This window comes from Perissodus microlepis, chromosome 8 (genome assembly GCF_051167445.1).
Source record: "Perissodus microlepis isolate ML-2025 ecotype Zambia chromosome 8, ASM5116744v1, whole genome shotgun sequence".
In the NCBI taxonomy this organism is placed as follows: domain Eukaryota; kingdom Metazoa; phylum Chordata; class Actinopteri; order Cichliformes; family Cichlidae; genus Perissodus; species Perissodus microlepis.
This window is the reverse complement of record NC_140468.1, coordinates 17,147,787-17,162,362: the sequence shown is the minus strand read 5'-3', so window position 1 is coordinate 17,162,362 and position 14,576 is coordinate 17,147,787. Positions and strand designations below refer to the sequence as shown.

Below are 14,576 nucleotides of genomic sequence, written 5' to 3'. Positions count from 1 at the left end.
TGACCAGATTATTCTGAAGGTTTGCTTAAATTGAAAAAAAAAAAAGTGATTATAAACTCCATCAAACTTGCCTTGAGTAGTCTAACTTCAGAAGGTCACAAGAATCTTTAATATTATTCTATAATTACTGTATAAGACATTACACTTCCTGTTTGTGTGACAGTGTGTCACGACAAACTGTCATGAAGAAAGGAAAAGCTTCCTAAAAGTAAGCCACTTTTTTTTTTTTTACACAGGAACTAAACAGACACACATATGAATTTAGGGTTTATTACTGTAACCATAACAATAAGGTGGATCTCTCTTTATTTTGACCATCAATTCAATCATAATTGTTCTTTTTAATCACAGGCAATAGTTATAATAGTGCACTTTTTATATTTAAATTATGATACAGACATTTCTTTTTTTTAAACACCTTATTCTACTGACCCTTATGGATGGAGAATAGTTTACAATCTTAGCCAGAGTTGGGTCAATGAAAAATGAAGGTGACGTGAAAGATGAGGTGAGCAATCAGTGTGTTTAGGACTGTGAGGCAACCAACTCCATACAGTTTCTCTTCTTGTGACAATGGGAACAAAACAGAGGTGAGGAAGCGGGACAGACAGGTCAAACGGACAAGGCATTAACACAGGAGATAAAGCCAACAAGCAAGTATTTGATGTGCTCATGCGTGTTTGTGACAGAGAAAACATAGGCCTGTTAGGGTTTGGCTGTGTTGGTTAGTTCAAAATCACTGGGTCAGTCGGGAAAATCCACACGTAACTACCTCAAAATGCATCCGCTGCAAAGTGCTCAGCCCACTCTCATTCAGTCGCCACCCACCCGTCTCGCACACAGATACCAGTTACCAGAGATCAGTGTGAGTCACAGAGACGCAAGATACAGACAAAAGCTCAGTGGGGACGTGAGATGAGAGCAACTGCTGCTATCGAGAAAAAAAAGAGTAAATAACAGGAACAGGAACGGGTTTCTTGGGTTTGTTATTGACACATTTTGTTGGCATGAAATCTAGTTTATAAAACAAATACATGACAAAAACCCCCATAAATAAATAAATAAACAACAGACAGAAAAATCGACAGATTAGAAAAAATGACATTAAAATAATAAGGTGTAGCACTGTGTGTCTCTCTGAAATCCTTCTGCACTCTTGTTGCATATTGCACCGTATGGAAGACTGTGATGAACATCGACTAGTCTGATAGAGTACTGGAGTAATATATGTGACTGCCTTGAGTTGCTACGTCTGCTTGCAGAATGGCGACTCTTAGTGATGAGCAAGGGTGCGGCGATGGATACTTGGCTTGTCGGTGAACACTGAAATAACGAGCGTGGGGTTAGGAAGTCCTGTTCAACAAGAAGCTGACACCTTTTTTAAAGTCCAGCATCATGAATACGTCCCATTGATGAATTTCCTTACTGTGTATCTTCTTTTTTTGTTTGTTTGTTTGCTTTATTTTGACATGAGTCAGTATATGAATACTATGGCAACAGGAGACAAAGCTTGACGAGAAAGGCGGTTTCTGTTTGATCCACAGGCCGGTGATGCTCTTCTCATTCAATCTGGGCGCAAACAGCTGTGATGAGGTTCATGAAGCTAATCACGGATAGTGACGACAAAACAAAGCTTTCATATATTACTGTTCATATTTCTGTTCAAACACTTTTCTTCAGAGCAACGAGGGTCCAATGCAAAAATCTTAGAAGCATTGTTTCATATTGTCTCTGAGTAAAAAGCAAATATAAAAGAATCGAAACACTTAACTCTGAATGAATGCCTGTCGGAAAAGCAGCTTCCACTGTCAAACACTGTGTGGAGTGTCTCAGTTGCTGTCTTTACTGTGATCACTGTGCTACTGACATCCTTAAAAGAAATGTGTAAACATAAATAAAAACTAAATAAAAAAATATCTTTTTTTGTTCACATTCACTTACTTAGCTTACTTTGTTGGTTTTCTTTACCTTAGGAGGAGACACTGCTGGAGAAAAACAGGACCTTCACTGAGCTCATCGCCACTCACTGGGGCGGCAGCAGGGTGCTAACTCTTTAGGATTCTTCTGCTGAGATGCATTCATATTTCTTTTTAGTGGGCGGGTTTAGATGTTGCTTGATAGTGATATGAGCGCACTGATTCATTTTAGGAGTAATCTCGAGAACCATCACAAGACTGTTATTTCTTTTTTTCCTTTTTTTTTGGTGTTGGATACTGTATTACGATGATATGGTAGACTAGCCTATCTGATCATATCAGCATCCTTGAGCAGGCTGATTCGCTAACTGGCATGCACATTAGCACTTCAAAATTCCTAGTTTGATCTGTGAAGCTGTACCTATGATGAATACCAAACTGCTCATTCACGTATTGTTATTATTATTTTTTCATTAAAGGGCGGTTTGTTAACACTTGTTTCTCATTTAAGGGTAGGAATCCTGGTAATCATAAGCTCGGTAGAATCTCGAGTTGGAAAAAATGTGCATGATGGGGAGGAAAAAGGCTCAATCCTTGCTCTGTGGTCAAGCACCTTCAGTAACTTAGACAAGGAAGAATAGGAGTAGCTCATGGCTTGCAGGGATACTTGGAGATGAAATTACACTGTCTTCTTTCTGGTGTAGTTCAGGCATCCTGCTGCGCAGTCTAACTTTCTATCCTACGGTTGGGATTGGGTTCCGTTGGAGGACAGCAGTCGGGTTCTCTCTTTGGCTGAGCCTCTGCGCTGCAGAACTCCCCCGCTGCCTCCTATGCCTCCGCCATCTGCTCGGTCACCCCACTCGCACCTGTCGCCCCCACCCTCGGAGCGCCTCGAGTTTTGGCGGGTGGGGGTCCCGTGGGGCCGACTGTTCTTCTCATCTGGGAAGGGATCAAGAGAAGAGAACGGGAAAGTCACTCTGAATGTTTACAATCCACAGGCTTCACGGGTCAGTGGCAGAAATGCAGGTGTGAATGAAAGGACCTGATTAAGGTGGCAGCTAATCTTCCACCCTATGCTTTGCTCACTATAGTCTAGGAACTGTGAATCATGCAAAGCTATTATAGTCAGCTCCAAAAACAAATATGGATCTAGAAATCAGCTCAAAGACTAAAAGTGAAACAGGGTGAATTTCTACAGCAGTGTGTGGAAAAGTATTGCGTGGTTAAGCAATCTTACCAGATAGGGCTGACACCAATGGGTGATCATGGGAGCTGAGAAGCTGCGCTTGAATCGTTTCCACCACCCGTCTGAACCTGCGACTCGGACCTGAAGAGGAGTCACACACATTTAACTTAGGGTAGGTACTGTTCCAAAATAATATGATCTTAACGTCACCTGATTTTTTTTATACATCCAAAGTTATTTTCAGAGAAAAACCCTCAATTTGGTAAAAACAAACCAAACTTCTCAGATGAATGAGAACCCAGTTTCAACTTAAAAATACTGCCCAAAAACATAAACATTTCAGGAAATGTTGAGTATTTTACTATAAGGTTTACTTATTAGCCCTCTTAAACCCCTTGACTTATTAAACCTCATCTTGCTATAGCTTTATTTGCTGACACGAGTATTATTGATTCTTTCATATAACTTTCCAAAGCAGGAAGCTGTTGAGCAGATTTCCAAAAATTGAGATTTTTTCAGGGAGCGACATAGTTTTGTCAAAATGTTTAACATTTCAATCCACCATTAGCTAATTTTAGCATCTGCTTTACTTGCCTGATATGAGGGTGAATGTCACGCTGTAAATTCCTGTCTCCCTCCTGCCCTCCCTCTCGTTTCTCTCCCTGTCCCGCTCCCTCTCGCCCTCGGAAAAGGCAATGTCCACCTGGAACTTGACGGGCTTCTGGAAGACGGAGGGACCGCCGGAGGATTTGTATTCGGCTCGGAAGCTGGTCTGTGAGAGGACGCTGTGACTGAGGGATGGGATCTGTGTGGTGGGGAGACAGAGAAGAAGCAGAGAGACCGACAGACTTACGAGGCGGGAGAGGTATGGGGACCGACGTAAGTATAGGGAGACAAAGGGTGAGGGTGAGGAGAGGAGAGAGAAAGAGTGAGCCATTGGTGAAAGCAAAGTGATCCATCTACATGCCACGAGTGAGCAAGATCAAATAAAGATTAAATAAAGAGAAAACTGAAATAATGAGAGAAATGGAGTGTGTACAGTATGAGAGCACAAGTCAGATCCAGCCAGAGCCATGCTTTGATCGCGAGAGCCGTGAAGGACAGTCCAAGTCAGACACTCACAGACAGGAAGGCGTGGACAATGTCAGCTTTAACAGAGCTCAGCGGTTTGTCTCTGATCACCACGAAGATCTGCTCCTCTTTCTCCAAGCCGATGAAATTCCCAAACCACGATTTCTTAGCTAGCCTGGTAGCCAGACAAAAGAAATACACAGCATGAGGAGACACAGACAGCGCAAACAAACGGCTTTATACCGTGAAAATACGACACCTCGACAAATATTTATCTCCAGGAGCTGGGACTCACTCAGGGCTGGATTCTGGCGTTAGGCTGGACATATCCTCTGATGTAGGAACTGTGAGAGAGACGAAGCACACACAAAAATTCCGCAATCGACATTTGACAGATTGGAGCAAAAGGAAAAACTAACTCATAGATAATCCTCAGCGATTACAGAGATGAAAGCTGAAAAAGGAAATCAGTGTATTAGAAGTAATAAAAAATCTTCTGAAGCTATAACCCTACGCACTAAAAGCATAACTCCCACAAAATATGAGAGCAAACATACAGGACTGACCTTGCAATTTACGCCGATGGAATCTTGGTGAGCCCAGGAGGTTGTTCTTGAAAGAATTGAGGCGAGTCCTCCAATGGGCAGAGCTGCTGGCTGCCATGCCACTCCCCCCTCCTGGACTGGAGGGTGGGGTCAGCGACAGTGAGCCCACCCCTCCCCCTCCCTCCGCCCGCGAGGAGGATGAGGACGAGGAAGAGGAGGGCGGGGTGGAGGAGGGGTGGTGAGGGTGGTGAACAGGGGTGCCCAAGGGTGTGGGCAACGGAGAGCCCTGGGGAGTGACCTGCGGCACAGAGTGGGCAGAGTTTGGGTAGAAGCTCTTAGTCACTGACTTTAGGACAGAAGAGGAAGGGAAGAAGAAACGGGGGATGGGTGACAGGAGTGGGGAAGGGGAGGGCGAGCGGGAGGATGGATTTTGCAGAGGCAAGGATTTGATGGGCTGTAGGTGGGGTCGGTTGGCGGGTCCCTTGGTGGGCAAGGTCTGGGTCTTTGGGTTTGGGGGAGCTTTGGGCTTGTCATGAGCCCGTGCTGAGCGAGGAGTGGTGGTGCTTCCCTGTTTGGACTCCTTTGTGAGTGGGGAAGCGGTGGCAGAGGTGACATCTGATTGGCTGAAAGTGAAGACGGGGCTCTGATAGGACTGGGGGGTGGGGGTTTTTCAGGGTGAGGGGGTGGGAGACATGGAAAACAAGAAAGAGAAGGGATGGAAAATGGAGAAAGGATGGAAATGAATATCATGCTTAATGACAGAAGAGTGCATCTTGTGAGGAGTGAAAGTGCCGAATGCAGTTCTAAGTGCCGATCATAAAGTCTTTCATTTAGTGCATTTCAGTCTTTAGTACGCGCCCTTTAAATCTATTGAAAGTGAGGGTTTCGTGACAGTTGTGGCAGGGTTAAGAATGCAGTGACACAGGACAGTGGCAGTGAAGGTGTTACTATAGAGTAATTGCTGCCAATTAAGGTATTTTTTTTACTCTTTAGGGACTGTTTTTATACACTTTCAAGCACGATCAAACTATTAATTATCCAATAAAGCATCTAATTAAGCTGTCAAATTGTTCAAATTATCATATATAAAACTAGCTCATGCATGAGGAGGAAGAAAAGTGACATGAAGACAGAAAACAAATGCAAGCCTCCTGTTGGGTGAGACAATTCATTTAAGGGACCTGTGTTGTGATGATGTGTAAAAATGACTGAGAAGACTGTTACAAAGATATTTTAGGGAGTTGCGAGGAGTGAATATTTGTTTTTTGTTTAAAGCAGCTTCATGTAGAGACTGACATCAGCAAAAAAAACAATGCATTGTTACATACGGAATCAATAGTTGGTAAAGGAGTAATACTGAATTGAAGTAAACTAAATTACTACCTAGTCTGTCAACAATATCTCTGAAGTCATTTCCACTGTTGGTTTACAGTGCTGTTATTGCCCAATGAGGCTAAAATGTACACAGTACCCTGCTGACACTGACAGCTGTCTGAACTGCAGGACACAAATATGAGACTGGACTTAAAGCTATATTGCTGACAGGGGAGAGTTAAATAATATAAATGCAGACTACCAGAAATTAGCATTTTATTATGGATCCAGGTATAGTGTTCAAAGATAATGTAGTAAAAGTATGAACAAGTTGGTTTACAGAACCTTACCCTGGGACTACTGAGAGGGCTGGAGGAGAGACCGGTTGATGCTCCACTGACTGAGCGAGACCTGACAAAGAGACCCAAAGATTAATAAGCTGTTAACCCCCCCCCCCAAAAAAAAAACCCAAAACAAAAACTGTATGATAATGAAGTCTTGCACTCTAATTCTGCAGAATACAGAGTGTATGTACTATATATGTGTAAGAAAAACATGCTATACCGCTGGCTGTGTGCAGCTGTGTCCAGGGCCCTGCGAGGTGGTGTAGGAGACCCTTGTTCGGTGACACTCAGGACCTCCAGGCTCTTCCTTTCGGGACGGCAACGGCCGTGGCGCGTCAGCATAGGGGAGTCGACGCGCTTTCGAGGAGGGTCTGCTGAGAAACGCCACCATAAACTCATTACAAATTTTGTTTTAATTTTAAGCTTTGTGCTGTGTTTCGCACTTCAGGAATTTCTTCTGAAAAATTCTAATTCTTTCACAGGCCTTTTGCTCACTGCACCATCTGTGACTGTGATAAACTTAGCTTCATTTGCATTTACAGAATTGCTGTCCCTTCCAGTTTTATCTCATAAACAAAGCTTGCAGATGTCCTGCAAAGGCTGGTATAATCATGGTAAAAGCCAACGACAACTTATAGTATTAAAGAAACAGGTAAACAGACTAAAACTACAACACAAGGACATTAAGGGCCATACTGCTGTATATTTTATCTCTAATGCTAATGCTAGTCAGTGCAGTCAGTGCATCAAGTAATAAAATTATAACTTAATAGTGTTTAAATCATAACCTCAAGTAATCCCTAATTCACTGGAAGGAGAACTGAGCATACAGGAACACCGCTCTTGAAAAAGTCGGTAAAATGTGTCTCAGACCGATAACTGTAGCGTCCTCTCTTGAGTGGATCCCTCCTGCCCCCTAATGACTGACCTACATCATTGCGCGGAGGTAAGTCCTCATCCTCATAGCTGGGGTACCGCTCTTTCCTGTCTAGCAGAAGGTAATAGATCATTTTCTCCTGGTTTTCTCTGTTGGGGGGTGGGAGAAAAATACAGAGTGAATGAAATGCTAAAATGTCATAATATTTATTTAAAAAGGAAATCTGTATAGATGCCACACAGCCACGCGATTAGCTTTTAGTAGGCTGTTCACACGGTCACGCAGACATGGATTTCATGACACAATCAGTTTATTTAACTGATCACACCAATGGGAAAAGAGCTAAAAATAAGCCACATACTCCTTCCTCTACCTCAACACTATATAGGCAAATAAGACAAAAGATAAAGATAGATGTTTGTGGCCAATATTAATCGGTTGCATAACATCAAATATGCTGGCTGAGTGTTAAAAGGAGAAAAAAAATACAACAAAAAATACGCAACAGCAAAAGCAAAATATACACTGAAAGAAATATTACATGCTTGTGACTGCATTGCATATTATATGCCACAAATGTTCTGATTTTTCCAGCCATTTCAAGCTGACACTAGAAACCACATACGTGTTTGGAAGCTGAAAGAAATTACTTACTCCTCACACTGCAAGTCACGTGTGAGCTTGACTCTGTCTCGGAAACAACCGAGCGAGTGCATGCTGTCCAGCACATCTGGGTCCAGCTCAGTCAGGGACAAGATTCGCCTCACACAAACTCGCCTTGGAGGAGGCTGCTCAGGACACGGCTCGTTACGACCACCCCTAGTAGGAGTCAAACAAAATGAAGCACATAGGAATGACACAGATGTAGTGCACATGATTAAATACGATCACTTCAGCCGTCACGTATGAGAAAACGAATGTATACTCACAGATACCAGGAATGTTTCTGGATGGCCTCTAGCTGTAAGGGGTGAGAGGGCAGATGGGGCCATTAGTGTCTACAGTCTGTTAACAGCCAGATGGCCACAGAGCTGTGCTGTGTAAACAGTTCACATCACTTTTTTTTTTTTTACATCCACAAATCTCACGATTGCAGAATATTACCCATTAAACTGGATCATAAAAAACATTTTCAACTTTGCAATGTTTGCTTTTGAAAGTTTAATCAGAAAATCACTTGTGTGTGTGTGTGAGAAATATTACTGAGCAAGTTCTAGATGGCTCAGTTAAGTCCCCAAAACATGCTTCAACAGCTGCCACTACAATGCATCTTCCTGACTGTACAGTATTACAATGAATGCGCCAATAAAACACATACGAAATGCAACTGTGCCCCTCATAAATATCAGCTAGAGTGCAGATCCAGCAAAAAAGGATAATAGGAAAGGCAAGAAGGATAATCTAAAAGTGAATCCAGACAAAAATTATTTGTATCAAAAGTAAGAGTCCCATTAAACATATATTTTATCTTACAGAAGGAGAGGCAATCCCAGTTTAAGGCAGGTGACTGAAAACAGGTGTAAATGCATGCTGCATCTGAGGTCTGGATTAATGTGAGCAGTCTCATACCGTGAGCCTCTTTTCAGGGTTGACCTCAATCATTCCCTTCAGCAGGGACTGACAGTCCGGGGGGATGAAGTGAGGCATGTGGAACACCCCGCTCTTTACCTTTTCCAGGAGCTGGCGTAAATTGTCGTGGTCAAAAGGAAGGGCCCCCTGTAGGGCAGAGAGAGAGAGAGACAAAAACAAGAAAGGAACAAAAAAACAGATTGCATTAAAAAAAAAACAAAAAAAACTGGCAAGCGTGGGATGTAAGAAAGAACTGCAAAAAACATAAGACAAGGGGATTTAAAAAAAAGACCAAAGTGCACTGTGAAAACACAAGTAAAAGACTTACCACCAGTAGGGCAAACAGAATGACCCCACAGCTCCACACATCTGCTCTCCGCCCATCATACTTCTCCCCCTGCCAAACACACAAACACTTATGATTTTATTCATCGCCGGCCATTTCAATACAAAAGTGATTCACAAAACTTGGCACCCGTCACAGGATGATTTAGGCTGATTTCAGGATGAAAAACACTGAAAGGAACACTAAAATCCATTTAGGCAAACTCAGTCTAAAAATACCATGAAGCCAGATTTGAATCGACAACACTGGATAATCTTTTAAATGCTGAGTGTCCTAAAGATTTACTCATGCTAAAAGGTGTGAACGTTCAGAAAAACAATTCAAAAGACAGACTGAACTTAACATTAAAAGTGTCATGTTACTGGTTAGTTTTCATCAGGGGTGTCAAACATAAGGCTCGGCCGCCAGAATTGGCCAGCCAAAGACGCCAATCAGGCCCACTGGAGAGCTATGGAAAATGTGGGGGCATAAATTTGACTTTTTATTGTATTTTCAAACGGTTAACAGCTTTGTGAAAAACCATTCATACTACACCAAAGTAAATAAGTAAAAGATAAACAATTAAATGACAAAAAATTCCTGTTTTTTCACTGTCTACTATAGAAATGTACAATTTTTACATAGGGTTCACCATTTCAAAAAAAAGGATGCTCTGTTAAATAACAAAAATGTTCCGCTTTATAATCACAGACTGAGCAATAAACTAACAGAACTGTTTCTGTAATTTTATATATTTACTTCTTACAATTTAAGCCCAACACAGCATTTCTTTAGCATGCAGAAAAACTGTATTGTTGAAATTGCACTTCGTTTTTAAATATCAAAATATCTCTGAGATTAAATGTGTGATTTAACTTCTTTACACTCTCAGAAAGCAGAGTTTAACTGATCAAACACACTTAAGATCAAAGTGGACTGTACATGTCTCACAGTGTAAAATGAGTTTGACATCCCTGGTTTAGATCATGTACCTTTGGAGCGATTCATCTCTCTACAAAAAAATGTTTTTATTTGCATTTCAGACAAGAACATTTGAGAAAGAGAGAATAAGAGCTGGATACTTACCCGTATAACCTCAGGGCAAGCGTAATGTGGTGATCTAAAATCAGAAAAGGTTTGCCATTAATATTAGTGAAAGTAAAATGAGCACTGTATAAAAGAAGTCATAGATCTGTGTTGTAGACACTGTATTTTCCTGCTGACATGGAGCCTTTAACGTTTAAAATGTACAGAGTCATACTGCAAGCTGTTGAATTATATAACCCTGTTTATGTATGTACATCATCATTCATGAAGCTCACACACAGAGTTGGTACTCACCCACAGCTGGTTTCTAACAGACTGTCTCCCACCTGTAGGGAGGCCATGCCAAAGTCAGCAATACGAATGTTGTTCTTTTCATCCAGGAGCAAGTTCTCAGGCTTCAGGTCTCTGTGACTGCACACATACAACCAATACTGTTAGAGTTGTTGTCAACATGGTGCTTTAAATTAAATACAACTGCATGACTCTGAAAATGTGTTTGCACAATCATAATGTGTTTCACTCATTTAGTACATCAGACAACAGCTGTTTTATTGTTTAAAAAGAAACGCTCAAAATAGCTTTGTAAGTCAGTAGATGAGCCCTAAATCAACATCCTACATATGAACTTGACTCAAACACGGTTATTACAGCTCGGTGCAAAAAACCAACCAGATGGAATGACTGTGGCAGAAATCCAAAGCAGAGATGATCTGCCTGAAGAACTTCCTGGCCTCTTTCGGAGTTAGCCGGCCCTTCTTTACCAGGTAGTCAAAAAGCTCTCCTCCTGACACATGCTCTAACACCAGGTACCTGTCCACAAACAGGGACAACATTGTAATTTGAACTTATGATTCTGATAACGCTTTTCCACTGACGTGGTGCTGGACCAAGCGCAGAGCCAGTTCTGCCCTGGTGCTTTTAGAGGACCAACCGACTTTTTTGACCGAACCGAACACTGCAAAAGTTTGATGTAGTTTCTACAGGAAGAGAATTAAAGGCCCATCCCGCAGAAAAGGATATCAGTGTTTGCACTTTTGGTGAAAATGTGGGAAACAGGTTCTTAGTTTGGCACCACGTTGGTGGAAAAGTGGTGCAAGTAGTGAAAAGCAGACAAGATGCTAAGAAAAAACTATTTAAACTTAGACACTTCCCATGGTTTGATATAATAAGCTTATGATGTTGGATACTAGGACTACAATATTCAGGCTGTACTCACTTTCGGACAACCCGTCTGTCTACTCCAACAGTTGTTTTGTAAGGGTATTAAAGGATTTGAGACATACTCCTCATTAAGACACACTTTTGAGAATAAAAGTAGGGGATGAAGGAAAAGTGAGAATTACAGTAACGACAGCAGATTATTACAGCTTTTCTTGCAATATTTATACTCATCCCACTCCAAAGATTAGTATGCAGCTAGAAAGCATGCAGACTGCATTGAGCCAAAGAGCAAAGCTTTTTCTGAATGCAGAGGGAACTCACAGATATTTGTTATTCTCGTAAACATCATGCAGCTTCAATACATGCGGATGCTCAATCAGTTTCAGAATGGCAATCTCCCTTTCAACCTGGTTAGAAAGAAGGGAAAGCATAGAGAGAGAAAGATTTTGAAGCGAGGCTCATGAGCGAGTTGTTTTTCACACATCTGAACGGAGGTTAACTGTTAACTCATACAGAAGATAAATATGGTGAATATGGGACATTTTGTTAACATCTTAAAACACCATGCTATATATATATATATATATATATATATACATATATATGTATATGTATATACATATAAGTGTCATCATTAACGTCACTGTGAGCAACACCTTCAACAGCGTCAGACTGTACCTTCATCAGGACTGACTCAGACAGCTTCTCTCTGTTGACTATTTTGATGGCTACCTTCTGACCCGTAATACAGTGGACCCCCAGTTTGACAAGTCCTGTAGATTGGATGAGAGAGATCAATATAAAACACAAGAAGGGTGGCGGGTGGGGGTAGAATAAAAGCGCACAGTTTAAACACTACACAAAACACTAGTTTTAATTTCAGGAACAACTCGACAATACTCACCTGTCTGTCCCTTCCCCAGAGTCTTTTCCAGTCGATAGGGCCCAACATATTGAGCTGACTGACTTAGAGACAGTTCCTTACTCATACTGCTCTTAACTGGAGGCTAACACACAATTATTACTACTTACTGCACTGTAGTTATTGCAATTACTGTGATATTGTACAGCTTACACAGAAGTTACTGTGGGACACAAGACGATGCTCAAATTAGAACGACTGTCTTTTTATGTCAGCGGTAACACGGACTTTCTTTGAAGTCACTTCATGAACGTGAAAAAAACAAAAAACCATAGAAGTGAAAACTGCTGCTGATTTACAACACCTGGGTGGACGTTTTTCATCTAAACCGAGACAGCACGGTAAACATGATGTTTATTTTTTTAATTATTTTTTTTTTTTACAAAACATCTTGCTATATGTAGAATAAAGCGGGGGGAACTGACATGGCATTAAGTTTCTAGGGTGTTTTCTGCGTTAAATACCAACCACTACTCTAAAGTAGGCAAACTAACGAGTCTTATTTATGTACATTAGCTTATTTCTATAACTCGCACCTTGTTATACGTATGACGTTAACGATATATGACTGTTAATGAGAAAACGTTACCCTTATATAGCCTTAAAACGAGCAGGTTTTCACGTCTGCCTTAAAATATTCATGTATTTTTCCTACGCTTAATATTATTTTTAGTTAAGTAAACGGACAAAACGTCCAATACGTCAAGTGTATGCTTGCACTGAAAATGAAATCACTGTTTTCCCCTCACTGCCAGGCCTGTTTCACAGGTCCAACAACATGCTATTTTAGCCTCGCCGCCGCTCTCCCACACAGCAGCGAGGCTAGCTTTAGCTTCAACGCCTTGACGAACGGCCGTCTCGCTCGCGCCGCCTGTCAAAAAAACCGACACCGCCTGAAGTTTCTGGGCTTCGCCAAACGGTACGATTTATTACACGGCCGCCGCATTCTCACAATACTTCGAGGTGAAACGCGCATTCCCCGCAAAACAAGCATCTTTTTTTTAACGTAGCGCCGTCCTCCCCCTCCCTGACTCTCCCGTCTCTCCCTCTCTACATCCCTGCAAGTAGCGGATCACAGCATCTTCTCTTCTCTCCTTTGGCGTGTCCTCCTCTCCTCACCGCCGGGTACACAGGTGCAAAACACACACACACACACACACGCACACTGATATCCGCGGATATGGGTGCGCTATAACCAGCTGCCGTATCCCCCTCCTCGCTCCTGATGACAGTTCACGCAGGGTAAAGGCCCCTTCTATTACACTCCCTTCGGTTTTCTTGCCGTAAATCGATATTTTCTCTCCCCTCTTCCTTCCTTCGCCTCACTCGCATCAGCATCCGGGTCTCACTCCCTCTCCATCCTCTCGTCTCCTCTCCTCCCCCGCCCTCCTCCTCCCGATCATCTTCCTCAAAATACGCCTATCTCTGCATTCACATCAGCACAAGCCACGCAGTGGGCTCCCGGGAGTTGCAGCGGACACCTCCTTTACTGTTTTTGTCATCGACATTTATCATTATTATTATTTTTCTTTTATTCATACATGGACGCAGGGAGCGGATGCAGACGCAATTCGTTAGGGGATATCTAGAGAGTCCTGTTTTATTTGATCATTTAATCCTTTGAGCTGTCAAATTTGAAGTGCACAACTTAGTGTAGCGTGGATAATTTAATCATACTAACATTTAACAATCATTCTGTGTCTGTTTCGTTGCACTGATTTTTTTTAAAGAAAGATAGAAAATAAACAGTAACAATTATAAAACAAACCATGTCAATATTATAGTATGACTACTTTTAGTTAGTGACTACAAAGGCATGTTTAAAATATTTTAATCAACACTGGGAAAAAAAAATCATTGTAACTGCATGTCAAACAGAATGAATTTAGTAGTCACGTAGATCAGTGGTATGAAACATAAGGCTCGGGGGCCAGAATCAGCCTGGGAGAGACTCCGGTAAGATCCACTGGAAACGTTTGAAAAATGTGGCCTAGATTTTGGACGTTTAACTGCATTATAACACGTTTTACTGCTTTTCCTACTGATAAACACCTCTCACATGAACATACTACACCAAAGTAATTACATAGTAGATGAATATTTCAGTGACAGTAAAGTTAATGTGTGGTACAGAAATTATCTTACAAATTTTTAAAATTTACACAAAGATTTTACTGAATTTTTTTCTTTACTGAAAGAAAAATGTATTTCTTACAATTTAAGCCCAATGACTCACATTTATTTATGACATATGGCACCCATTACAATACATTACATTATTCTACCAAGCAATACCTAT

The 14,576-nt window shown here is 41.6% G+C and overlaps 1 protein-coding gene across 7 annotated transcripts; it reads right to left on the bottom strand.

Annotated features, from left to right (window-relative positions):
* Positions 1 to 254: 254 nt before the first annotated feature.
* Positions 255 to 13,665, bottom strand: brsk1a (BR serine/threonine kinase 1a). Of its 7 annotated transcripts, XM_084937830.1 has the most exons (20): positions 13,111 to 13,663; positions 12,260 to 13,068; positions 12,034 to 12,128; positions 11,677 to 11,762; positions 10,864 to 11,004; positions 10,489 to 10,605; positions 10,234 to 10,267; positions 9,151 to 9,219; positions 8,823 to 8,969; positions 8,183 to 8,214; positions 7,908 to 8,072; positions 7,305 to 7,402; positions 6,597 to 6,750; positions 6,383 to 6,443; positions 4,740 to 5,370; positions 4,469 to 4,517; positions 4,225 to 4,348; positions 3,697 to 3,907; positions 3,156 to 3,243; positions 255 to 2,869 (listed from the first exon to the last, which is right to left on the bottom strand). In XM_084937830.1, the coding sequence occupies exons 2-20, from the start codon at positions 12,342 to 12,344 to the stop codon at positions 2,656 to 2,658; spliced, it is 2,601 nt and encodes an 866-aa protein (XP_084793956.1). In that variant the 5' UTR covers positions 12,345 to 13,068; positions 13,111 to 13,663; the 3' UTR covers positions 255 to 2,655. The 7 variants fall into 7 exon arrangements, with proteins under 7 accessions (XP_084793956.1, XP_084793962.1, XP_084793957.1 ...); XM_084937836.1 differs by having other exon boundaries at positions 255 to 2,855; positions 3,154 to 3,243; positions 4,740 to 5,361; positions 6,597 to 6,747; positions 12,260 to 13,664; XM_084937831.1 differs by having other exon boundaries at positions 255 to 2,855; positions 3,154 to 3,243; positions 12,260 to 13,663.
* Between the last annotated feature and the right edge of the window lie 911 nt (positions 13,666 to 14,576).